At 36.8% G+C, this 26746-nt stretch overlaps 3 protein-coding genes across 10 annotated transcripts; 2 read left to right on the top strand and 1 right to left on the bottom strand.

Moving 5' to 3' along the window:
• Positions 1-61: 61 nt before the first annotated feature.
• Positions 62-26107, bottom strand: LOC129791017 (RNA helicase aquarius). Of its 2 annotated transcripts, XM_055828902.1 has the most exons (6): positions 25918-26107; positions 25021-25839; positions 3731-4057; positions 3442-3655; positions 707-3225; positions 62-644 (listed from the first exon to the last, which is right to left on the bottom strand). In XM_055828902.1, exons 1-6 carry the CDS (start codon positions 26005-26007, stop codon positions 204-206), a joined length of 4410 nt encoding a protein of 1469 aa, XP_055684877.1. In that variant the 5' UTR covers positions 26008-26107; the 3' UTR covers positions 62-203. The 2 variants fall into 2 exon arrangements, with proteins under 2 accessions (XP_055684877.1, XP_055684878.1); XM_055828903.1 differs by lacking the exons at positions 25021-25839; positions 25918-26107 and adding an exon at positions 6300-6376.
• On the top strand, positions 6623-16422 carry LOC129791019 (G-protein coupled receptor Mth2-like). 6 transcript variants are annotated; one of them, XM_055828910.1, is made up of 5 exons: positions 6623-6738; positions 12097-12597; positions 12983-13284; positions 13370-14020; positions 14360-16422. In XM_055828910.1, exons 2-5 carry the CDS (start codon positions 12353-12355, stop codon positions 14383-14385), a joined length of 1224 nt encoding a protein of 407 aa, XP_055684885.1. In that variant the 5' UTR covers positions 6623-6738; positions 12097-12352; the 3' UTR covers positions 14386-16422. The 6 variants fall into 6 exon arrangements, with proteins under 6 accessions (XP_055684885.1, XP_055684881.1, XP_055684886.1 ...); XM_055828911.1 differs by having other exon boundaries at positions 6628-6738; positions 12100-12597; XM_055828906.1 differs by having other exon boundaries at positions 13370-16422.
• Positions 19446-25023, top strand: LOC129791018 (probable G-protein coupled receptor Mth-like 5). Of its 2 annotated transcripts, none has more exons than XM_055828904.1 (5): positions 19446-19638; positions 19739-19859; positions 21746-21939; positions 23156-23819; positions 23885-25023. In XM_055828904.1, the coding sequence occupies exons 3-5, from the start codon at positions 21756-21758 to the stop codon at positions 24447-24449; spliced, it is 1413 nt and encodes a 470-aa protein (XP_055684879.1). In that variant the 5' UTR covers positions 19446-19638; positions 19739-19859; positions 21746-21755; the 3' UTR covers positions 24450-25023. The 2 variants fall into 2 exon arrangements, with proteins under 2 accessions (XP_055684879.1, XP_055684880.1); XM_055828905.1 differs by having other exon boundaries at positions 19446-19588.
• Positions 26108-26746: the final 639 nt, after the last annotated feature.

A 26746-nucleotide genomic window follows, 5' to 3' on the forward strand; every position in this document is an offset into this window, starting at 1 on the left:
TCTTCAAAAATTCTCCTTTTTGTGCTCAAAATACAAAAATAATAGAAAATATCTTCAAATATTTTGTTTGAATGTGAAAATATTTTATTGACGTTGCCATGAAGTGTTGAATCGAACCATCTCCTCGGTTACTAAGAACGAAAAATTCCTGCAGGTTCCTCCCCCTCAATTTCGCAGCCAACCCTCTCGCAATTCCCTTACAGTTAATTACTCGCTTCTTCTGGCATTTCTTCATCGACATTCTCGCGCTCTGCTGCTGCTGCTGCCTTTTCTGCCTCATCTTCCTTCTCCATTGCTGTGGTATCCACATCATCGACTTCATTGAGAATTGGAGCTGCCCGGAAGGCTCCTTCGTCACTCTTCTCCAATTCTCCACCCTTCTTCTCCTGCCCCGGTGCTCCTGGATCAATCTCCTGGTGCTCCTTCATTATATCCTCGGGAGTTTTTGCATACATCTGTTGCATCGTCTCCATGGCAACTTTCATCTCATTGACACGATGCATGTAGAACTGGTAGACGTACTCAGCCATTTGCGTCATATGCGTCACACTGAGCACATTCCCCGGGAGGGCATCTTCGATTTTCCTCTCGCACGGATACGTTTCATGTGGGAGGATTTGCAAATCCAACGGGCGATTGAGGAGCTGAGAAATTAAGGAAGATTTTAAGCTAAGAATAAAAGTCTAAAAATCCCAAATTTACTTACAATCTTGAACGCTGGTTGCAGCTCCAGGCAATTCCGGAAGAGAGAAACGCGACCAAACATGTAGAGGCCCAGACGGGCTCGACTGACAGCTACCACGAGACGACGAACATCCCTTAGATGACCAACAGCTTTGGTCCGAACGAGCGAAACGAGGATGTAGTCATTCTGCTGACCTTGATACTTATCCACCGTTGTCACTTTGTACGGCCTCCCAATGAGAGGATTCTCCCCGCAGCGTGTGTTGATGACATCGCGAATCAGATGCTTCTGCCCATTGTAAGTCGTGAGGATGGAGATCTTCTCTGCAGGATAGCCCAGGAGGCGCATGTACATGTAGACAGCCACAATGTACTCAGCTTCGGCGAGATTTTGGTAGAAGAAAGGATTTGGCTCCGTCTCCCCAACTCCATTGAAGTCATCCACATTGATCATTTGGAAGTCATAGGCAAATCCCGCATTTGCCGTTCTATATTCCGACCACTGATGGATGTGCGTCAAGTCTCCCAATTGCTTGTACCGCCACTTGTACAGCTCACAGATACTGGCGCGTGCACGTCCCTGCCCATCGAGATCAACTGTTGGCACCCCAAGACGAACGAGACGCGTGAAGAGGGATTGTTCCATATTTGAGTACTTCTGGAAGGCCATATTTTTAATCACCGGCGGCAACTGATGATGATCCCCAATCATAATCCACCTCTTTAGGCGATTGAACCCATCCATGGGATTCTGCAGCAAGAGCGGGATGAAAGTTTCAATTTCGAGAATTTGAGCTGCCTCCTCCATGAGGATATTATCATACTTGAATCCCATATTGACCAACTCCTTCCTCTTTAGGGCAGCATGCGTGCACGTCATTGCAATAATCTTTGCTTCCTTCACCAGCAGGTATTTCGAACGATCAAGACCACTTCGTAGCAATTCAAATGCCCGGAATTCCTCCAATTCACTGAACATGCGTGAAATGTAGCGGAAGCAGGAATTAGCAACCTCATTGTCCTCCTCAAAGGATACTCCCTTGAAGAGTGGCTGTGGGGCATCCATGAAGAATCGTGAGAATGGGAATTCTTCCGAAAAGATCTTCCTCCATTCCGTGGATTCCTTTCCTTGTTGCACACGATTTGAGAATTTCTCCCAACGAGCAACAATCTGATAGAGGTAGAAGTAGCCCGCTGTCTCACACGTGTAGGCCACATCTCCAGCCACTCCTAAGCTCTCCTGGAGCTTTTGGACCTTAGTTAGGAGATCAAGACGCTTCCACAGGACGTAGTTAACTCTCCCATAGCGACTAAAGTCCTTCTCAGTCTCGAGAGCCTCTTCCCCATGTCCCAGACGAAGGAGATGCCTCTCATCAATATCCAGCGCCATAATCTTCTCAAAGAGCTGATTTAGAGCCTGATTGGAGTGGGTTACAATGAGAGTTCGCTGATTTGGATGATTGTGGTAGAGATTGGATATTATCTGTACTGCCACGTCTGTTTTACCCGTTCCCGGAGGACCCACAACCAATGTCAATCCAGGCTGCATTCCCGATCGAATGGCCTCAATTTGCGTCGGTGTGAAGCGAATTGTATTCTTCTTTGGCTCATTGTACACGTACGGACCACGACTTGGGATAACATAACTCTCCACTGTTATTGTCTTTGAGAGATCCACAGAATCATCTTCCATCTTCTCATCCTCATCATCACTACCCTCTGGAACATTTTCAAATGTTATCCTAAATGGTCTTATGAGTTTTTCCCCCTTGATGTTGATACTGTAGCCAGGGAAGCTGCTCTTGAGATGCTCAATATCGAGGAATGTATCATTGAAGTCCAATGATCTCGCTTGATTCTTCATCCGGGAGTAGTGAGCAGCTCCTGGATCACCATAACCAAGGAGAATATCATGCAGCCACGGTGGGACAACACATTCAGTATTCATGAGGTGCCGAATAGTCTCGAGGACTGCTTTGAAGTTATTCTCTTTGGGCTTCCTCCGCATTATAATACTGAACCCATCGTAGACGTCATCCTTGCCGTCCGTTTGAAGTGCATCCATATCCTGGCGGTATTGATTGCAATCCAACCACACGCGGAATGTTCGTTTCTCTCCCGGCAGAATGGGTCGTGGATCCGGACCGTCCTCAATCATTTTTCCATTCTCATCCAACATCCCCTCAATTTCACATCCACGCACATTTACGAGACCAACTTGCGGGATAAATGGCTCCCGGTGGTTGTAGCGTGTCCCAATGGGATTTGTTGGACGAACAGTGATGAGGAAGCAGACATCGTGTCTTCGGAGATTTTCCCATTCCTCCTGAACCTCCTTCCGGACACTCAGTGTCACGGAAACATCAGCACGAACCCTTGACGGCTTTTTCTCCCCAATGTGGGGCTTTGATACATCAACCACGGCAAAGGATGTTATTGGAAGAGCCATCCTGGCCCATCCTCCGTAGACAATCTCTCCCTCCTCCGAAATCCACGGCAACATTCGACTTACTGCATCCTCAATATCCTGTCGGATTTCATCTAATAAAATTAAACGAATATTCAACGTTTTTATTAACAATTTTTTTTTCTCTTGAAAAACTCCCTGCAGGGCATGAATTCTCTAAGAGGGAAAAACTCCCGTGATAAACTCCTGAAGGCTTTAGCGCTTTGAAAGAAACGTAAAAACCGGGAAAATCCTACGGGAGTTTATCACGAGAGTTTTTCACTCATAGAGAATACAGTCCCAGGACTTACAAGTAGATTCCAAGCGGAAAAGATTAAAATTCCTCAACAAGTAGTCGTGTAGAGTGAGAAATTGAAGATTCAGCTTGGGCAGTGCGAGGCATCCTTCACCGGAGAAGTATTCAGTTGGCACAATATTCTCATCCCAAATAATCGATTCAGTTGGATAGAGTGGCATCTCATTTAGTGCTTCCAATTGAGAAACTCTCCGTTCGTGACGGGAAATCTATTGATTGGCAAAAATTGATTAGAGCCACAAGTGCCCAGATTTGAGGAGAACGAGAGGAGTATTGAGACTCACCAGAAGCTCTCTCAGGAATTCCTCATCGAGTCTGTGCCACTCAAAAGGTGCTTCGAGTTTCTCCGGCACCAAATTCAAATAGCACGCAATATTCTTGAGACTTTGCGCATCTAGAGCCCCAAAGTGCTCCTTAAGTGATGCCCTTGTGTCCACACTCGCAACATTTGCCAGTGAGAACATTCGCAAATCAGGGAATTTGGCAAAGGCCGCTCGCTGGAGGGACGTTATCTTGGAGTAGTGTAGCAACGTCATATCATGATCAGTTAGGGCATCCCCCGTTTCGTCGTTTATTTCGAAACGAGCATAAAATTTCAGCATATCGAGAAGCTACAAAAAGGGGAATATATGATAAGCTTCGACTTTATCAACAACAACAAAAAAATCCAAATCAAATTAATTCAATTGTTGACACACATTATCCATCCTTGAGATTGTAGTTCAACTATTTTTTTGGATTTTTGTACATAATATTGTTTACAGCTGACCCAGTAAAATGCTATCAGTTTTTGCAGAAATCTTATCAGCTCTCCACACCTGCACTTAAGTCCTTTCACATTGTTGGGAGTCGTGTAAATAAGAAGGCCTATTACATCAATAAATTTTCTTATCACAAACATCATGTGATGATAAAAAAATACTTTACATGTCATTTGGAAAATAAATCCTCCAAATTGACATGAATTGATGCAATTTTTGCAGGCAATTTGTAGAAAATTATGTAGTTAAATGAAAATAATTATTTAATTACAAACTATTACAAATTGAGCATAAAGGCAAAAGAATTTTCTGATTTTTTTTCTCTATTCTTGCAGTCATTTATTTAAAAATTTTAATTCTATTAAATCCTCGACTTTATAGATTTTTTTTAATCGAAAATAATGTGGTTGAATAAAAATAAAAAGAAGTGCATAATCACACTGTAACAAAAATTTTAATACTTGATAAAGGAGTTTATTCGTATATGTACTGGGTGGCGCATAAATTAATGCACGATTTTGCACATGAAGCAGCTTTAAATCATGCATTAACTTATGCGCCTCTCCATATAAGAAAACTCCTTAATCGAAGAAATAAACGGAGTCATGTAGTCTTGTAGAATGAAAAAAAAAATCAGAAATCACAAAAAAAACTTCGTATTTTTTTTTTCACTGCAATCAAACTGAGAAAAGCCAGTGAAAATTTTCCCAAAAAATGCAAACAATGACGTCACCATTGTGGTTTTTCTATCTTTTAATGCATGAAGCATAAAAACACCTTTCTAATGTTGTTAATAATCCTTCTCGAAGTAGGTATTAGCATCAATATTTCACTTACCTATTAAAAGAATAAAAAAAACTAAACGTGACGTCATTGTTTACATTTTTAGGGAATATTTTTCCGGCTTTAGCTAGCTAATTTCAGTGACTGAAAAAAAGTTTTCTAGGCGGTTTCTTACTCTATTTTGATCTTCGGCACAGGATGAAGTTAATGCTGATTGTTTTCTCGAATAACGTATTTCCCATACAAATACGAATAAATTCCTTTCACAGATTCTTTTGTAAATAAGACTTTTGCGGTAAATGGGTTAATGAGAAGTTAAAAATTAATCATCAAGCATTATAAATGCATACCAAGTACAAGTATGTTTTTTTAATTACCTACATACTCTTTTACCTACTACACGGTCAAAGTGCAACTTGATATGTGTACGGGAAGTGAAATGTTAGCATAAAAAAGCTTTTCCGACATGGAAGTTAAACAAATCAACTAAATTCTAAAAACCATCATATAAGTTGTTTATACAGTTTAAATTAAACTTTTAATTAAAACATTCAAAATTGTTAAAGAAAAGTTCAATTTCTAATACTTAAAATCTATTAAAGATTTCAAAAATTGTATTAGATAAAAAAGATTTCCAAAACAATTTGTATCAAACTCATTATTTTATCCCGATAATTTTCTCCCAATCAAAGAAAATTTCCCAACAAAGCACTACGCTTTCTTAACAAAAGGAAAATAATCAGAAAAAGAAAACATTTTGGGCTTTCTAATCAAAATACTCGTACGTGTCTCCTTGTTATCAACGTGCTACCTTGCAAATCTCATCCAAATTTTTTGCGTGACTCCCACAGTATTATCGGACAAAGAAAACTGATATAGAACATACGCTAGAAAGGAGCAAGAGCCAAGCAAAAAAAAAAAAAAACTCAACCAGGGAATTAAATGGAAAATTCATGATAAAAGATTATAGGTACCTGATAGGGCGCTATGTCGTAAGGCAAGGTTCTTATCAGTGAGTAGCGCAAAAAAATTGACTTGCTGAGAAAAATTACATATTTTCCCCCGAGACTTTTTGGTGTAGTACATGTACTTTGGAAAATCTCTTTCTCTCTCTCTCAATGGGGATGCCTTTTAATGGTGGGATAATTTTTTAAGGGGAAATAGTTGGGAAAAGAATATTGACGAAAAAAATAAATAAAGAGAAATATGTAGTTGAAAGTCTCCCTCCACTCTTATCTTAAACTGTTGCACAGTTGGGGATTTCTTAAATGTGTATAGTCATGAGATTATTGGACTCTTCACAACGTACCCAAGGGGAAACTCGGCACTCCTCCATAGCACACACAACTCATGAGACTTTTCAACTTGGTACGGCAAAACAGTCGGTTCGTAGCACTCAAAGTGGAGAGACCGTTTTTATTTATTGTACAAAAACATTCCAACCGCAATTGAATTAAAATTTCTGTGGTCGTGGACACTGCATTGACATTCATTCTGTGACAATACAATTGATATCGGTTGAGACATCTCGTTAAGGCCGGCAAAGGAGAACACGCATATAAATAGATACATTTTAACACACAAGTTCCTGGATATATTTAATACAAATTTAATTCATTTTGTGATTCCAACAATTGAGTTTTATAGTGCGCGCTTGAAAAGAAATTTTAATGCACTTCACCTTGGAATAAAGATTTAGATTCTTCGCTAATGCTGAAAGGGAATAAAACGTGAAGAAGAAGCAAAATGTATAAAATAATGTTTATTAACTCGATTTTCATTTTAGTGATTAATACTAAAGTGTTTAAAAAAAAAAGAAAAAGAAAAAACGCCTCTATTAAATATCTTTGTTTGTTATTTTAACAAAAATCCCTCCTCAATATTCTGTCTGCCAGCATTATTAATTTAATTTCTACGAAGTAAGAGATGCTCTTCCGATAGGTCCCATATGTTGTTAGTTTTCACAAATGCCTGCCCCTCATTCATCTTCAGTGACTTCTTCAGTGTTATTAGTTGGTATATTTTCAAGTAGGTAGTTCAATTTTGACTCCCTCACATCTCAATTTTCCATCTGGATGGCCCCTTTTAAATTTTCAACCCACTCTCGGTCTCTCTGGACCTTTTCCTCTTAAAATTTCACTTTAAACTTTAGTTATATGTACAAAAGTGATTTCCAAAAGAGATTGTATGCTGCTGGTACTTATGGGAATAAAAACTGAAAACATCCGTTAAACCATCATCAAGACAAGCCGTATACGACCTCAAAAAAAACCTACTCTTGCAAGAAGAATGTGTTTTGCACGGATTTTGTAGCAGAAATTTATTATTTTATTTTCTATAAGGTGTTGCTGCGTAGAAGTCTGGCGGGAAAAAACTTTTTTTTATTCATTTACCATCACCCAGTAAAAGTGGGAAGAAAAAAACCGCGACAAATGCAAATTTTCCTTACGTCGTGTGTGCACACAGAGTTCTTGGTTGCATTAATATATATATTATATGTTGTATTTTTAACATCACAAGAGTTCGCCTCATGTGGGCCATTGAACTGAAAGTGTTTGTGTGTGCCATTATTTTTGTATTGTTATTTTCTGCTTATTTTACATCCTCAAGTGCATTTTGTGTTCAAAACAAGTTCTCTTCTCTCGGCCATACAATTTTGCAACGACAATAACTATGAGGAGAGTACAAATCCAACTGTAAGGCGTTGTGCGAGTTCATAGAAACATACATATATTGCAGCATATAGTATTGAATACAAGTTCAATATGTACATAGCTTTCCCTTTGGATTTTAATTAAACACACTTTGACTGTGCAATTTATACTGCATAGCCTTAATGTCCCTTACAAAATCACAGTGTGTCCAATTAGAGCGTGATTAAAAAATATTGAATTTACTGCAAATCACGCTCGCAAAGGGACTGAATAATAGTGGTGCTGCTCACATAATAAAAACGTAAAAGAAAAAACATACAAATGAAGGTAATAGAAAGCATAAGAAAATTAAAAGAATAAAGTAAACAGTTACAGAGAACCTTTTAAATGGATATTTAAAAATCATGTTAGTTTTTCCAAATGACTGAAAATTGCTTGACAAGATTTAATTTGTTTGGTTAAATTCGCTAAATTAGAAAATCGATAGAAAATTACTCAGCTTATACGCTAATTTATGTTTCTCCGATTTTGTGTTTATTTTTCATTACAAAAGATCTTTAAAAAATCGAGTAGAACATGTCAATTAATGAATTTTAGAAAACACAAAAAATGATCAATATTATACGGCAGAAAAATAACCAAAATTCACGTCCAATCAGTCTTTACGTATTTTCTTACGTTTTATGAGAATTTAATTGATGAATATTGCACAGAGAAAATTTTAAGTCAAGGAAAAGCCAAAAGTGTTTTCAACCTAAATTAAAGAACACTAAAATTGAAATGGTCCTTTACAATATTTTGCGTGTTTTTAGTAAATCGTTGGTAAAGTGAATAGACTCCTTTTAAACTAATATAGAAATATTTTACTTTTGAAATAAAATTCAATAAAATTTAATTTTCTTTTTTTTAAATTTATTGTTTTCAAACTCTTAATTATTTTTTTAAATAAATATGTTTTTTATTACCAATTCTATTTGCGAATCACGTATTAGTAGGTAACTTTAAAATACTAAATTCTAGTGATTATTGTTTTATAAACCCCTGTTGAATAAAACTCAATGTAAATATATAAAAATGAAGAGTAATGTTCTATACAAAAAGGGAAGTTAAATGATTTTTATTGTGTTATTATTTTTAATGTTTTATTTTCTTAATAAATTTTTATGAATACTTAAAGTTAAGACGCAAGTAGATTTTTAATTGAAAATATAATAAGGATCACAAGATGTGATTTTTTTCTCAATATTTCCTGTTTCAATAAATTCGAAGATGTTTGTTTCCTTCGTCAGGTATTATAAATGTATAAATATTGAAATCTTATGGGTCGTTTTAGAAGATGACGATCTTTTTTTAAGTTCTTATTTTAAAATGAACAATTTCACAATTTAAAATATTCATGATGTTATGGGAATTCCACAAGACGTCATCTTCACAAAGGGCTTCACCTATTAATTCCCTGAAGTGTCTGAGTGAACCAAGTGTGTCGTCACACTTTTCTTGGACAACTTGTAATTGTCTCTGCAATTAGTACTTCTGCTTCGGACTTCCCCAACAGGAAACCACAGAAACCAATAACAAAGGCAAACTTCCACATCTATTTTCGTGTAAATAAAACAATTATGTGATTCACACTCTTAGAATTGGTGTGCCACAGAATTTATACTAAAAAGGATATGTCGTTTTGGCTCTTTTTTTTCTTTTTCGGTCATTTGAGAGCACTCAAATTTGATGAAAACACTCCCAGTGAATTTATATTGACGCGTGAATGAACAACGCATTTGAAATGATTCCCATTTCAGCAAAAACAGACTCTCGTCTCCAAATTAATACTTTATATTGTAGCTCATGTGGAAGTTTATATTGGTTATTTCAACTACAATCTATGAGGATGGTTTTATATTTGTTCGCATATCAGCATATGGTGATGGTATTTCAAACATGACAAGAATTCAAAATTTATGGCACTAAATGGTGCGATTAAAATTTGTTACACTAGAGATAATTTCTCTTTTTCTTCTATTACCATGGCGCTTACTGAAAATTAATTAAGTCCATTTTTTTCCTTCTAATAACTCCCAAAAAAGAAGCAGACGAGAACAGAAGAAAAAAACTTATCAGCTATTAAGTGTTTTAAGGGGCCAAACAGTTAGAGTTCAAAAAACATACAATTGTTGTAAATCACTCAAGCAAATTGACTGGAGATTTCCGGACGCTCCAAAATGCGCGTGATGCTGAAGGAATAAATTTTTAACTTATTCTTCCAAACCAACTTCCCGTCCCATTTATTGTGTCTCATGTCGGCAACATAATCCCGTCTCTTTAGTAAATTCTTTTCTTTTTCATATTCATATGAAACCGATGATGTGACACACTCCCCGAGTGATTGTTCAATGCGGAGAAATTCAATTAAATTAACACCATTCGATGGAGTTAAAACTTTGTTGCAATTTCTCTTTCATTTTTGCTTTTCTCATTCTCAATTTCCATCCGCATCTAACGCCTTCCCGCATGACAATTTATAAATTGTCACAAGAACAAATTAAAAAAGTCACCAAGTGGTTAAGTTATGATGCAAAAATTCTATTTTAAGCACAAATTTAAATAGACAAATTAATTGGAGTATTTAGTTATTTTTGTGTTGACTTCACTCTTTAGTTAGTGACTCATACTTTTAAATTAATGTGAATGGTATTTGTTTTCATGCTAGAAAGGAAAGTATGGTATCAAAATTTATTAGTTTAGATTTCTTTTGAGATCATTATAAAAATTAAATAAAAAAAATTAATTCATCAATGTGCGATGGTTTGAAGAAAATTAATCAACGTTAATTAAAAAAAATACATCGTGACTATCATATAGTCGCGATCCCAAATCAATAATTAGTCAAGTGTAAGAGTACTTTACAGTGAAATCAAATAGCAAAATTATTTATTATCGTGTAGTGGGTAGACTGACTTTACGCGATAAATCTCTCGTATTTTTCACTTCGTGATGCCCATATTGCATTTTATATTGGCGATATTGCCAATCAATGAGTTTTATTCATTGATATGAAACCATACCACGAGGGGCATGAGATATGTGAAAAATCTGAGGCATGTGCAAAAATAGCAACACTTAACGATCTGCAAAATAACTCGCTAAAACACTATACTATTGGAATTTGGAAATAACATTTTTTTTACAAAAAAAAAAAAATGCCAGAGAATTTATTCTTTAAAAAAATAGTATTGAAATATTTTAACGAAAGAAGTATAGGTATATAAACTAATAAAATTGTAAATATTTAATACCACAGGGTGTTTAACTTTAACATAGAAGTAATTGGAAACTTGCCTAGTAATGCATAAACACTGATTTTATGCGAATTTTATGAGTTAATTTATATTTAGATGCAAAATATGCGTTCGTACGGAAATAGCTTTATGCAAACACTGCATACATTCACAAAATTAATGACATAGTAAACAATAGGTTAATGCCTGTAATAACAATCGACTTATGTACTTATACAAGGGTCTTCTACCGCAAATACATAATGAAGGGCCAAAGCTTATTAAATTTGCGTGAACTTTGTGCAAACTTTGGTGCAAAAAATCATTAAAGAGATTAATTTTAGACTAAAGAATTTTTAGAATTCAATAATATTCTTCTCTCGAGAACAAAGTTTTTCTAAATTAATGGCTTCCACAGCATCAAATTAGTTCATTCATTCTTTAGAATAAGTATTTTCTTTCGCTACTTTCAAGACGATAAATTCATTAAAACGTAAGTTCTTATAAAAGTTTTTATATTTAAATTTTTAACCGTTTCGTTTCTTTTCTTTGGAACTACCGATGCTCTATACAGATGTTCATCAGTGGCTTCTAAAGTTTTAAACACTCATAAAACGTCTCGGATTGATTTTATCAGGCATTGTGAAAAAAAAAAAGATTCTCCTCTCATTTTTCAGTAAGAAATCCAATAAATCAATTCTGTTCACAAACTACGTAGACGAAAAAATAACTAGATAATCTCCAGGTGGTATTAAAAGTAATCCTTCATTTAGTCAATGTCTCAAGTGTGACCGAAAAAGTTCCCAGAGTGCCATTTTGCAAATTATCCATATATACATAAGAAGTTATATTAATGGCAAATACATAATATGTGGTGATAAGGCAAGAGATAAACCCTTTTCCATCGTTCACAACACCTCCTATATGTGTTAGCAGGGATGATAAGATTGTGTGGGCAAATAGCCGGTCTCACAGGAGAGTTGTATTTGCTTTTTGCTGATAAGATAGAAAGCATGTTGAGAGTATGATGCACTTGTATACACGAGTATTTTCCTCTTATCAATGATTCTCCTGTGTATATTCTCTCAACCGCAAAACATATATGCGCTGGCTGTGTATACCAATCTACTCTCTCTCCCCCCATTAATCATACACAAACACAATTTATTTAATTCAGCAGGTGAAATAAAAAAGTGGGTGTAGCAATTAGATGAACAGAGACTCTCAACAAAGCTATTCGTTATAAAACAAAAAAAAAGTTCAGTGAGTTTCTCATCAGGCAAGAAGAAGTGAAACGAATAGAGAAAATAAAATGCGAGATAAGCAGGAGTATCAGTGAGCCAGTTTGAGTGATTCCCATATCCCTCCTGTTTGATATCACAGCTAATTGAAAGTGAAGCGCCCACAAGGAAGTGGGAAAAGTGCCCAATAAGATGCTGTTGGTAAAAGTAATTCTGTGTCTTGTCATCTCCATTCACATCACCGTGGCAGATTCACCATGTTGCCCGGGTGAAAATATCTTCCCAGACTCCTGCCCAAATCGCACAGACACCCTCCTCAAGTGTCCACATGGGAAATTTATGGTGGATCCCTTGGTAACTCCCGATGATGAATTTGAAATCAACGAGGATGGGGATTTGAGTCTGCTGGAGGGTGATCACATTATCGAGCAAGGAGAGTAAGTAACGCAAACTATATGGGCCGATTAATTTAATCAGTAATGGTTTTATCGCAAGAGGAGATTATCTGGTTGAAAAGAATATTTTTGTTTTATAGAATCTTAAATTCTTTTTTTTTATAAAATCCATTTTTTGATTTTCAATGAATTCACAAATTTTGAAGGAAAAGAGATTTAAATTAAAAATATTTGACTAAAGTTCTTTTATGTATTTTTAAAGAAATAATTCTGAAAGGAAGAACTCAAACAGTTCTGGACATCTAGTAAGGTCCCTCCATATCAGTTTACTAACAAACTATTTTATGGGAAAAATAAAATATTTCTCAAGCTAAACTATTCATGTAATCCAGATTAATTCCCTTTTGTCTCTTCTTTTTGGGTACAGATTTTGTGTAACAAACTACCGAGCTTTGGCCAATGACTCCCGGAGGGTAGCTCTGGTTTGCTTCACGTACAACGATGCCTCGGTATCTCTGTACCTTATCAAAGGCATCCTCACCCTCATCTCCGTCTGCTTCATCATAGTCACCCTCTATGTTTATTGGATTATTCCTGGGCTCCGAGATACACAGGATAAGGTCACATGCTTCTGCCTCATATGCTTGGCATCTTTCTTCTTCCTCCTGGGTCTCGTGCAGATTTTCACACCGGAAAATCTCATCGTTAATAGTGTCTGTGTTCCCTTGGGTATGTCCAACAATCCATAATACCACCACAATGTATGTATATGAAGAAGAGATACAAGTTAATTGGAAAATGATTGATATTGCAGCATTCACCCTATATTTCTGCATTATTGCCTACTTCTCCTGGCTTAATATGGTCATGGTGAATGTGTGGAAGACAACAGTTGTCCCCCGATGGCGTATCCATGAGAAGACATGGTACACCCTGTGTCACATCTACGCATGGAGCATTCCAATTATTCTCGAGGTATTCATGATTGTTTCCCATGTAACTGGGAGTTCGTGGAATCCACGAATTGGACATACATCCTGCTGGTTTGCTGGGGCACGTGAAATGTGGATTTACGTCTACATCCCCATCTCCATAATGCTCGCCATTAATGTCATCCTCTTTGTGTGGACATGCTGGATTCTCCAAATGAGCAATGTCCACATTAGCCCAGACAGACGTCGTGCATTGCAGTACAAGTGTATGCTGTACCTCAAACTCTTCCTACTCGTGGGTCTCACGTGGATCTTCGAGGTCTTCTCCTACTCTTACGGTGACAATTCATGGTTCTGGATTGTCGTGGACATCGTCAATAGCCTCCATGGGCTCCTCATATTCCTCATCCTTGTCGTGTGGCGCCAGCGAGTCCGCAAAGAATTGGCCGGACGCAAAATATGCTGCATCCGTGCCCCTGACTCCTGGCAATATGGCGAGGATGCCGAACATGAGAGACTCAATGAGGAAGAAGGTAGTCAAATCATAACAACTGCCACAACAACTCCCAACACTGTCACTGACGTTACAACCGTTACCAAATAACCCACGCAACCATCTGCAAGTTCATCCGTACCACGTCCAGAAACATCATCAATGTCTCCATCATCCCAATGATATGTGTCTGTTTCTCTCTCTTATTTTTTTCTTCGTGTTAAAATGTGCCATTTATGTGTTTTTACAAGGTGCCATATCACTGCTTGTATATCATCCACAAAATACTCTTTTTTGTGCTTCTTATATACCTCAAATTTCTTATGAATCTCTTTAAAAAAAACATTCATTCCTCATTGACGTTCTTATTTTCTTACAGGCAGTGATTGCAAGTATGAGATTTAAGCATGACGACTCTTCTTAAATTCATTTTCATTTTAGATTATATAACTACTTTTAACATTTTATATTTAAAAAAATAAATAAATAAACGAATATTTTCATTGTGTAAGTAGATTTTAAAAAACCATGTCATTTTGCATTAAAAGTTATTGATCTAAAATATTATTACAAATTCTTTGTAAGGGTATTGCTGAAGAATAAAATGTTAATGAGAAAAAATTCTTCTTTTAAAAACTTCTCTTGGATTCTTTTATACAGTCAGCATAAAGAAGTAGCTGATAAGGTCTTCTGTCAGCAAATAAATTCAATTCAGCAGAATATTCTTTCTCAAAATTAAAATTTGTTTGAGAAAATGTGAAAATAATTTGAAAATGTTACGGGATAAATCAATCACGATTAGGGGGTTTTAAAGACATTGCTCCAGACAACGCTTCAGCTTAATATTTTCAAGTCAAAATACTTCTTTCCAAATTCTTTCCACGCCAATTGTTTCTATTCAAATTGTTTCAGCAATACTCTTTCAATTAAACGCACGTTTGCAAGAAAATTAACGATGTATTGTGCACAAAAATTGCGAATGATCAGCCTTCATTTTTTTTCATGTTAAAAAAAACTGCACAACTTGCAATGCGACACCCCTTTCATAAGATTCATCAATTACCTTGGATTTCTTTGAAAGTATTCACCTCACGCAATACGCATCACCGTACACGTCATATTTATTGAGAAACTGACCTGTGCACTTTTTAAGCATAATCCGGAAATTGCAAAAACTCTCACAAATATTAATCCTTCAGCATATTAAAAGAAATTTCACGAAAAAAGCTTTTCCACGAAAAGGTAACACAAAAACAACTTCCGCTCTATCTTTGATATCAAATCTAAAGCCATATATTGTGTGAAAAGTTCAAAATTCCCAACAAACACTTCTAAGAATTCTTTTCTTTCGTGACATATAATTGTTTTCCTTTATGTGAGACACATAACAAATAATATAGTTCTCAAAATAATAGTTAATTTGTAATTACGTGATAAAAGTTTAAAAAACGGATATGAATGATTCAATTACTGTGCTAAAAAAAATCTCATGTTTGTCAGCAAAGAGTAAATATTACAAATAAAACACGTGTTGTAAACATTTAAATGCCCTATAAATCTATCAAATAGTAAATAAAAAGCATTTTCATGTCATTCGTATGTACTCCAGTTGCAATAAATAGCAATCAGGGGCAATAAACTCTTGTCTCCAGTGTCGTGAATTTTATGCTTTTGAACTATTTTATTGAATATCTTTCAGAAGAAATTGATAAACTGGTGGTAATTGATGAATTAAAAACATTTTATGTTATAAGCTTATCTAATATGAATGTAAATAATGTAACCGATTTTTTTTAAGTTGATTGCTAAAGTTTTGAGATGATTGTTTTTTAATTTTTTTTTAAATGAAAACAAAAAGAAATTAAGTTTTTTTTCATTATTTTTAAAATGTTCACATAAAAAAACATTAAAAATCTTCGAAATCATTTAATTAGAAAGGAATAAATGGTGCAAAAGGAATTTCAATAATACATTCTTATAACTTTTTATTAGCACATCTATAAGAATTTATATCTTACAGCAACTTTTTTTTACCACAATTCCCAGCACAAATCTCAATAAAAATGATCAAAACATATTTTAATTCCCATCAACATTATTTCCTCCTCAAGTTGTATAAAAATCATCTCAAAGCTCTTGCAACCAACAATTATTTCTGATTCTGAAGCATTTAAACTAAACATTAATTAAGTGAATAGAATGTGAGAAACATTGTTGTATACTATTAGCATAATAGTTTTTTTATTTGTATTTCTTATAAACATTCAATATGAGATTAAAAGAAAAGAATTATTTCTATTTGTAAGCTACATGTCTAATTTTTTTCTTCTTTAATAAAATGTTTTTTATTATAATATTATGGCAACTGAGCGCGTGCGATGGTAATTTAATTCAGAAGAAATACTCATGTTTTGTGAAAATAAAGCACTCTGTCTCATTTCTGCATTAATTTTTTCAATTGTATATTGTTTTTCTTTTTCGGTGGGAAATCACAAAAGAGAGGTTACGGTCAGTGGGTAGGGTACACGTACATACATATAGAGAGTCTTCTGTCTGCCCGAGTCACCTGGCCCATGGCAACGCATCAGAAAAAAAAATCCATGGTCTCGTGGAGTTCAAGTCAATACAGCCGGCTTTTTTGGAAGTCACAACGTGCCTCTGTGTGGTGTGGCATCAAGAAAGGGAGGGGAAGATCGTTAAATTCCAGCAGAAAGCCACCAAACACACTCACATGTCCCACACTCCTCATTTTCAATTTCCAGACTCGTGGGGTTACGTACCTTTTCGATAAATAATTTAGTCTTTTTTTTGTGTTGTTAAAATTTTGTAACTAATAGTTCAACAAAACAACTTATAGATTTTGCTTTACAAAAAGTTTGAGGAAAAAATGAAAACATTTAAAATGTATTCATTCCACTAACACTCCCACAGAAAACACCCTAATCGTAAAAATGTTATCAAAACAGAGAGATAAAAGAACAATAAATGATCGAAATATTATAGGGAATTTCATTAGTCTTCAACTAAAGTTCCCAAAAGGCGGATTAAAAAATCATTTAGCTAAAACACCAGTAGAATATGAAGAAATCATTACTTCTGCTCCTACTAGTTCAGTTTATTGTGCAGTCTTTTGCTCAAACTGAACCAACTACAAATCCTCCGTCATACATACGAAAGTGTCATTATTGTACCGGAGATTTGAAGAGTGAATGTGCTTACTATCAGCCATACAATACTTCATCAATAGCATGTCCTACTAATAACCAAGGAGATTACATAAAATGCTACATAAGCGTAGTTGGTGGACTTGTACGACGCGGATGTGAAACAGATGAATTTTGCAATAATCAAAATTGTTTTATGTGCAACTTGAATGAATGCAATTATCGCAGCGTAGCCGAACAGAAATGCGTAATGTGTGATTCCCGTCCTGTAAGTTCTGAGTATCATCCAAAATGCAAGGATAAAGCTGAAGAACTTCCAGCAAGGAACTGCATTGTGGGAGAATTTTTTCATTACAGTGAAAGAGGATGCTACAGCATGTTCAAAAGTAGGTTGTGAAATTCCTTAATCAAATTATTCTCTTTTATGCTGCATTTTCTTAATTACAGATGAAACATATACAGGTGAATACGTCGAAAGAAGGTGTATAAATTATATGGAAGATAATCCTAGATGCTATGATGACCAAGATGACTCTTGTGTCCTGTGTATGGAAGATGGATGCAATATCCATAATGTTAGCTTTAGCAGAAAACTTTTCCCGGAAAGAGTTATGATTTTCTTATTATGTATTTTAATGATTTTAATGTTTGGGAAACAAACTTTCACAAAATACTAAAGGAAAATAAATTTTTATTAAGTATAAGTTGAAAACTATAAAATAAATGTGGGAATATTAGAATTTGGATGCAAAATCGTAGTAGAGTATGTTCGAACATCAGAGAGAGAGTAGACGACAAGTGAAAAGAAAAGCCGTGAAAATTTGTGACGAAAGGAAAATCACCTCATGTACCATCAACCTCTTTACCAATTAAATAAACTATTCTACAATTTTGGGGGCTCAACCGGGATAGAGGCTCTGAATGGTAGATTGAGGTGAAGTGTGAAGTGGGAAAAGTGAATGAGCGCACGACGGAGATTCTTCTGGAAGATTGAGACGCTGAGACGATAGACGCCGAGACGCTGAAGGAAGAATTTCACCAGCTCAAGATCTTAGACGCTGAAGAGACGCATCAAGATGGTGAAGACGTTAACATTTGACGAAATTGAAGACGCCGTGGGAAGATTTAATGGTGAACGCCATGAGAATTTTGTTGAGTGGCTGCAGAAGTTCGAGAACTTGGCAAAGAAGCAGCGATGGGACGAGATCCAGAAATTTGTGTACTGCCGGAAGTTGATGAAGAATACGGCGAGGATGTTCTTGAGTTGCACGAGAGGTCTGACTAACTGGAGAGCATTGAAGAAAGGACTTGTCGAGGAGTTTATTCGCGAGAAGAGCAGTGCAGTGTTTAATAATGAAGCCTTAGAAGAAGTTGATGAAAATTCCAATTGTGAAGAAAATGAAGAGCAATTTGAGGAAATTAAAGAGGAGTTCGATGATCAAGTGCTCGAAGGAGCTGAAGAATTTGATGATGAAGCAGTTGAACAAGCTGAGGAAATTGTTGAGAAGTCTGAAGCAGTGGAATTCCAAGATATTGCAAGCCCTGTGATGAGATCAGAGGAGGATGTGATCATCGAGGATCAACTGGATGTGAAGATGAACGAGGATCAACTCGATGAGAAGATCAATGAGAAGACGAACGCCAAGGAAACTGTGAAGGATCATGGAAAATTAGAGATTGTTGCTGATGTGACCAGAAGAATTGAGATTGTTGAGCTGGAAGTCTTGGAAGATGTCTTGAAGGAGATGCCAGAGAATAGCAGTGGACCGAGAGTGTTGTATTTCGACTATCGGGAGGTCAACAGCAAAATCAAGACGAAATGATGGGAAGACGGATTGAGCTACAAAGATGACGACATGGCGACGTAACTGAACTGTGATGGGATCATCCGAAGACGGATGATTAGTGTAGGATGGCCGAATGTGGGAATATTAGAATTTGGATGCAAAATCGTAGTAGAGTATGTTCGAACATCAGAGAGAGAGTAGACGACAAGTGAAAAGAAAAGCCGTGAAAATTTGTGACGAAAGGAAAATCACCTCATGTACCATCAACCTCTTTACCAATTAAATAAACTATTCTACATAAATATTTAATTTTGGATTTAATATCCAATGAAAGCTTCACAAAATCCCATCAAAATTCATTGAGAAATCAATTCTATTTTTTTCTTAAATTTAGCCATAAAGCGAAGAGCATTCACGATGATCAAACTTGATTATCATGTTACAAGAGAAGGTACATTACCCCTTATGGGCATGTCATCGTCGTTGCCTGGAAATTGCCAGCTAAACGACCAGCAGTAGTTTGTATTCGTGTTGCTTCCAGTGTGGTTGGTGTTTTCTGTCTCTCTTCTCACTAAATTCAGTGTAGTTTCACTTAAAATTTATTCCTCACGGAAATTTTACTTTTGATTTTCTCCTTATTCTTTTGCCACATTGCTGGTAAAATTTGTGCACAAAATTCAGTGATTTCCCCATAATCTCTCTACACCGTTGGTCATCCTCTTGTGTGTTTGTGGTTGTTCTCTCAATAAGATCAATTTGTGATTTGGAAAATCACGTTGCGCAACAAATAAATTTTTCCCCAAATAGATTAACATTAATTTAGTTCTTTTTGGGGGGAAATATTTGAATGGAGCTCAATATAACATTTGTGAATTAACGTTGGATTTTTCAACATTCATGTGACGCAGTTTGATGATTATGACGCCAGGTAAGAATGAGTAACGTGAATCTCATTGGATTTCAACGCTTTGCCACACACTCACAACCAAATTGCCTTTGTACAAGTTTCTCATCGTGCTTATTTTTCCACATTCAATATAAACAACTTTTTGATACTACATATTTCTTTGACAATATTCCCGTATATGCGGGGCTTTTCTACCTTCTGCTTTCCCCCTCCCACCTTTGCGTTTGAGGCATTTTCATATGATTCTTTTTTCCAGAGAAAATATAGTAGAACATTGTAGGTATACTGCTGTGAGGGATTAAGCGGTGCGTGAAACGAAAAACCGTGAAACCCTCAAGTTGTGAGGGACTTACTGGTGATACAGGCATCGTATTACAGACAATAGTGCAAAAATCGTGATTTGCAGATGAATCATCAGAGAGTCACTCTTTTTTCCCGTGAAAAAAACGATCAAAAAGCAACGGAGCGCTTTCTGTTTTTCCACCTTACCCCCCTTTTCTCATGATACATAATATAGCTTTAGCAATTCTAGTTTTAAGCCTCGCGTGAGCCCACCTTCCTCACTACCCAACTCTCTAACTTGCCCCACATTATCACTTTTTCTTTCTTTTCTGCCTTTCGGCGAATTTTGTCTCTGATCCCAAAAGCCGCAAAAACCAGACATAGAGACAAATTAACAGTCAGTGTTCTTCCTCATTTGCTCAAGTTCAATGGCTCTAGACTTTACATATAAAAGATGCTATTAAATGATGTGAAGAGACGTTTTTTTTTTAAATTTTTAATTTGCTTCAGTCTGTCTCAATTTCAACATCATCAACTCAATGCAATCGTTTCTCTGCCACAACATATCCACCATACCCACCATACCACACACTACCGTCGTTGACACAGAACTCTTTCCCCTAAAAGGAAGTCTTCAATCTTGTTCAATTGGCAACACAAGCAATTGATCCAGACTCCTTCTGAACTTTAATTTCTCTTTAGAGACGAGATTAAAATGAAAGTGGGTGGTTCCTAGAAACCTTTCTAGTCAATTAAATTTGTTTTTTTTTTCTTCTTAAACGTTTTTGTTACACGATTATGGGGGAAGTTCCCCGTGGAATTTCCACTAATGTGTTCAAAGAACCCAATATGTATAGTTACATTTCCCTTATCTTCCATCTGCGGGCAACATGCACCACATTCCCAATATATCTGTTATAATTTCTACGCGTAAAGGTTCAAATATTTTCTCTAGTTTATTAATTAATGATTAAAAAAATTATAAAAATTACGTAAAATATTATTCTGGCTGAAGAAAACTTGAAAGGATCTGTTAGGTTTTTATGGTCTCAGAGGAAAGATTTGTGTAAAATAGTCTTAAATTCTTAGATTTTCTTAGCTTTATTAGTAAAGTCTTAAAATGAAATAGCTAAAAATTATTTTCTTTTTTAATATATTTTTTAAATAATGTAAATTTGCTTAAAGGTTTATTACCAAAAAGAATTGAAAATAATGAAAAATCTTTTATAAAACAAAAAATCAATTTCAATTTTAATAAAGTTGTGTGCGTCTTGGGTAACAAAAGGAAAATATTCACTTTTTGCAAGAATTTTCTCAATCAAATTAATTTTTCTTTTTACTAAATACTTAAATTCTCAAGGCAAAATCTCAAAATTGGTCATATTCCAAAATGAGATTTGTTAATTGATTAAAACTGTGACAAAGAGGATTAAACTACGCAAACATGGAATTTTCTACGCCACAACATTTTCTTCCTCTTCCTCCTAAAATGCTTCCTCATCGCATTCTTTTGATTTACAAAAATAGATGCACTTCAAGAGTATTTTAAGGGAGCAGCGCGGGAAAAAATGTTGACAAATTTATGTGATAATCTTTTTTTTTTCCTTCGTGTATTTCCCTTCCAGAAGCCAAAACATGAATAGCGGGACGAGGATGTTTTCTCTATTTCTCACACTTCTCTTCAGTCTGGCCCTTGCAAATGGATTACCCCAGAAATCTAATCCCAATGCCATCCGCGTTAACAAGTGCTGTGAGAAATTTGAATTGTTAGTTGATGCTGTCTGTACGAATGTTAATGATTCAGCAGCAGAATCATCAGGTAAGTTTAAACTTTTCATTGTTCTTCTAGATGAAGATTTCTTGTTAACATTGAAGTATCATCGGTCCATTGACTTTCCGCGCCATGAGATGCTCTATCTGAGAATTTCAATCTCTTTAAGCACTCCTCCTGGGTTTATTTATAGAACTGTCTATCTCAATTGCTTTCGCCTTTCTTCTCAATTAATCCACATTAATTTACTTTCATTGCATTGCTGCATGTTGATTGAATGCCAGAACAGATTCCTCACATATTATTATGAGCTTGGCGTGTGCTCAAAATTCCCTCATCTCACAATTTGCAGCTGGAAGTATCTTTTTTTTTCTCTTCTCTTAATACTGGTTAACCCAATCCCTCACTCTGTGCTATACTCTCTTTTGTATGTGTCTCCCTTTTTCTACTCTGAATTGCACCCTTCCCATGGCTAACAGATGCTGGAATTGCGTTGCAAAATTCAATTCAGAAGGAGGCATAGAGATGAAGAGAACTTATGTAGGTTTTTTGTTTGATTTTAGGAATAATATTCCCATTGTTAGAAAATTTTGCAGATTATACTTTGTTTAATAAAGTCAAAAAGAAGGAACTTTGAAGATAATGACGAAAAGTCATTTTTAATGTTTTTTTTTAATAATTTAAAATCAAGGGCCTGTATTCTATAAGAGTGAAAAACTCTCGTGATAAACTCCCGAAAGCTTTTTGCAGGGAAAAAGTGAGGAAACCTTCACGTGAGCTTAATCCTCTAAGAAAAATAATGCATCCGTGATAAACTCCCGTATGATTTTCCCGATTTTTACGTTTCTTTTAAAGCGCTAAAGCCTTCAGGAGTTTATCACGGGAGTTTTTCACTCTTAGAGAATTCATACCCAAGACTCTAGAAATCTTTCTTAGGGCCCTAAAATTGAGAAATTAGATCATTCAAATCTCTTCTTTAAAGTCCTAATTTAAAATTCATACCGGGCTTACTTTTAGAGACACTAAAATTTAAAAAAAACTACGGCAACAGATGTTTAAGAAAATAATTCAGAATATTAATAAAATAAAGATTGGAATATCCCTTTATGTAGTTCTGAATTAAACAGAAATTTCCCCTTCGTTGAATAAACCACACAGGAGATAATTTTTATGGCGCACGTGGTAGCAAACCGGATTTCCGCACTCACTTTCCAACCCTTAATTACCATATTTTTTCATTGAAAAATCCCTTCGTTCTTTTCAGGAGCATGGGCACCAATTTTTACCGGCTACAACGGCGAGGAGAATGTTCAAGTGTCTGACTGGAGGTACGTAATAGGTCTCCCGGATTGTGGACCACTGCAAATGTGGCCAATCTACCACTACATCACAAGTGCCGATAAACTGGTATTGCTGCCAGATGGGAAGATGCGGCATTTTATCAAGAACACAAATGATGCTGATGACTTCCACAAACACATCTCCGATACGGATTTAAAACCACTCTACTACGACTACGAACCAGGGCAGTATTGTATGGATAAGGCGGTACTCACGAAGGGAGCACAAACGAAACAGGCACAATTTGCCATTGTCTGTAGTCCGGAAAAGGTGACGCATTGGACGGACACGGACTTCCTTTTGCGGAAAATAATTAATCCCATCTTTCATGGAGTTTCCATGATTATTCTCCTCATGATCGCCATCATTTACTTTGTCCTGCCTAGCCTACGGGATCTCGTGGGGAATATTGTAACGACCATCACTGTGTGCCTTATTGTGAATCAAGCAGCGGATCTTGTGAGGATCTTTACGGAATTCAGTAGTCACGTTAGCTTCCTTGTTGCTGACACGATACACTATTTAAGCCTCATGGCTGCATTCTTCTGGCTCAACAGTATGGGTTACTACATCTGGAAGACTTTTAGGTATAATTCTTTTTGTTATTTTTTGTCTTTGCTTCCTTCTAAATGTATTTTTCTTGAAATTCTAGATCAAGAAATGTCTTCCTGAGAGTCACAGACGGGCGAAAGTACTGCTGGTACTCAGGCTATGCGTGGGGAGCAACAATCTTCATGACGGGTCTCGCGACATTTGCCCACGTTTTCCTCGATACAGCCCAATCAAAGAAGCACAGCCTCGTTGAGGATCAAGAATCAATGGGTTGGCTGGGAATTGCAATGTTCTTCACCCCCATTGCCGTTCTAATCTCCATCAATATCTTCTTCTACGTCACCACGCAGAAGATAATCAACCGAATGAACACCTACGGGAGGATTCATCATAAGCTGAAGGCCAGCTTTGTAATGTTCTCCCTCATGTTTGCCGTGATGAGTATGGCATGGCTCTTCTTGGTGCTCTCATGGGTCAGGTACGATGTCTTCCTGTACACCCACATCGTGATGAATGCCCTGCAGGCACCCCTCCTGCTCTACATCTGTGTTCTTCGGCAGAAACATGTTACGTTCCTGCTGAAAAAGTCCTGCTGCTACAATGAACCCCCAAGTGCGACAGATTGGGGGGATGAGATGACGTACATGAATGGAGGAGACTACTAGACAAGCGAATGTGAGTTCAATGTCCCTTCACGCCGAAAAGGGTCTTTTTGGCGCCCCCAGACATGCACACTCTATCGATTTCCTTCGCGACTTTGCGAAATATAAACTTCCGTACCCTCACGCCCCTATTTTACAATCGATACGAACATTCCCTGACCTCTGAACACACGAAAGGTTCAGTAGAGTCTTCAGAATCTCATTTTTTTCTCATTTTAATTAACAAACTGTATCAGCTTGGTTGAGAGTCTCAAATCATTTACATACTAATTTTAGGAGAAGAAAAAAGTTGGAAACTTTTTTTTAATAAAAAAAAATCAAAAAGATTTCTGCATCTACTAGCATTAAGATCTCAGCTTGAAACTCATATAAAAAAAAGCATTTTAGGAAAAAAAAGGATATTCTCTAGATTTCAAGGAATTATTTTCCAAAAACAAAATCTCCTTGAATTTTGTACTTAAAGAAAACATTCTTATAGAACTGTGTGAACTATCCTTTGTGTCGATAAATCTCAAAAGGTATTTTGTAGCGACTTTGTATAAATTATTGAATAAAAAGAGAAACTTTTACTCACCTGTGTGAAGAGTTTTCCTTCCTCTCGTTTGGCCAAGTTGGAGAGATGGCATCGCACAACGAGGTGGCAGTCATCGAGGACGGTGTTGAAGAATCTCCGAGTCGGCAGGAGAGCCTCCAAGTCAATCAGGAGCTCCAGGAAACGCTCGCAGTAGCGCACAACATCCTCATTGACGTCCCCCTCAATGGGGACAGTATCCAGAATTCCCATAAATTTAATCATGAGCTTCTGCAGAAAATGCCTCTCCCACTCAAGTTTATCCTTCATCTCGGGCTTATCCCTCTTCTGGAGTTTCTTCCAGAATTTCCTCCACTCCGGAATTGCGCGCAATTCCTGCTCCCTGCGTCGCGGCTGCAAACACGACCACATTGTCAGGGAAACGAGACGTTTAGCTTGTTCCCGGCACAGTTCCACCTCCATGCTGTTGAAGCAGTGATTGAGGAAGAGCAGGAGTGACGTTTGTTCTCGCATGTACGTCGATGTGTACTTTGCAGGAGACAAACAAGCCTCCAAACATTGCTGAAAGAATGCCGGGAATTCCGTGCTATTCTCCTCGAAGCACTGCCACACAGACACTCGTTCCCGGAATTTCTCATTCAGCATAAACACAATTGACATCATATGGGCATGGGAGGCAGTGGAACGTTTGTAATTTGGCCAGAGATAGTTCTCCAGGTACTGCGAGAACTCCAGCATCATTATCCTCCGGATAGTGTGCTTCGGATCGCGGATTTCCTTGAAATAGATATCCTCAATGATGTCCGGATTGTAGGCAGCATGTTCGGAAGCCGTGTGGGGGGCCCAATATTCATTAGCGAGCTAAAAAATACGGAGGAATCCCGTAAAATACAAACGTTTAGCCGGAAAAGTATCCGCAATTTTTGAGGTTATACTTACGGAATTAATACGATCGGCATTTATCTGCGCTACCGTAATGGTCGTAGCTTTCGCCTTCTCCTGTGATCCACTCTGATCCTTTTTCGTCATCCTGCACTCTGAAAATTCACACTTTTTCACTGAAAAACTGCAATTTTCGAGCAATTTTATCACGCACGCCAAACAAAAATAACAATGAAGTTAGCTCTGTGTTTTGTGGTGTGTGGTATTTATACCACAATAAATAATAAAATTTGAACTTTAACGAACTTTTTTTTGCATTTCGACAAAATTCGTGATTTCCGAGTTTTTTCCCAAATTTTTGGGCATAGAACACATTTTTGGGGCTCCTGGAGCACCTACGGATGCTCCGGGGTTCCCGGGGAACCGCCCTGTGCAGAATTTGGGGCCCGCGGAAATTTTGCCGGTTGGATTTAAAATTTTGAAATTTTTGACGGTTGGGGATTTTACACGCACTTTTTTTCCCGGAAATGGATTTTCGCGAACTTTTGGAATCTTTTATGCCAATCGACGCGGCGTCGCTTCCTGGTCACAAAAAGCTGATTTCTCCGTGAAAATTCGGCGGAAAACGCGAGGAAATTGCGAAAAACTCAAGGTGTGAGGAAGACGGATAGTGGTAAAATGCATCCGTCTCATTTTCTCTTGAACAAAATGTACCAAAAAGGGCGCCAAGTTCAAAAAGTAGCCAAAAAAGCATGAAAATTTCATGGGGGCGCTACGAAGGGGGGGGGCTCCGGGGGAAAATTGCATACGACTACTCGAAACCGCCTGAAATAAGGAGTCTCTGTACCAAATTTCATCGCGATCGGAACAACGGTGTAGCAACTGT

This window comes from Lutzomyia longipalpis, chromosome 2 (genome assembly GCF_024334085.1).
Source record: "Lutzomyia longipalpis isolate SR_M1_2022 chromosome 2, ASM2433408v1".
NCBI classification, from domain to species: Eukaryota; Metazoa; Arthropoda; class Insecta; order Diptera; family Psychodidae; genus Lutzomyia; species Lutzomyia longipalpis.

Excerpts from the sequence above, each read along its gene's own strand:
- LOC129791019 (XM_055828906.1), top strand. The coding sequence starts at position 12,353 with ATGCTGTTGGTAAAAGTAATTCTGTGTCTTGTCATCTCCATTCACATC. Across the intron at positions 12,598-12,982 it reads CACATTATCGAGCAAGGAGA|ATTTTGTGTAACAAACTACC; the intron begins GTAAGTAACGCA and ends TTTTGGGTACAG. Across the intron at positions 13,285-13,369 it reads TAGTGTCTGTGTTCCCTTGG|CATTCACCCTATATTTCTGC; the intron begins GTATGTCCAACA and ends TTGATATTGCAG.
- LOC129791017 (XM_055828902.1), bottom strand. The coding sequence starts at position 26,007 with ATGACGAAAAAGGATCAGAGTGGATCACAGGAGAAGGCGAAAGCTACG. Across the intron at positions 25,840-25,917 it reads ATGCCGATCGTATTAATTCC|CTCGCTAATGAATATTGGGC; the intron begins GTAAGTATAACC and ends CGTATTTTTTAG. Across the intron at positions 3,656-3,730 it reads AATTCCTGAGAGAGCTTCTG|ATTTCCCGTCACGAACGGAG; the intron begins GTGAGTCTCAAT and ends GCCAATCAATAG.
- LOC129791018 (XM_055828904.1), top strand. The coding sequence starts at position 21,756 with ATGAATAGCGGGACGAGGATGTTTTCTCTATTTCTCACACTTCTCTTC. Across the intron at positions 21,940-23,155 it reads TTCAGCAGCAGAATCATCAG|GAGCATGGGCACCAATTTTT; the intron begins GTAAGTTTAAAC and ends CGTTCTTTTCAG. Across the intron at positions 23,820-23,884 it reads TACATCTGGAAGACTTTTAG|ATCAAGAAATGTCTTCCTGA; the intron begins GTATAATTCTTT and ends TTGAAATTCTAG.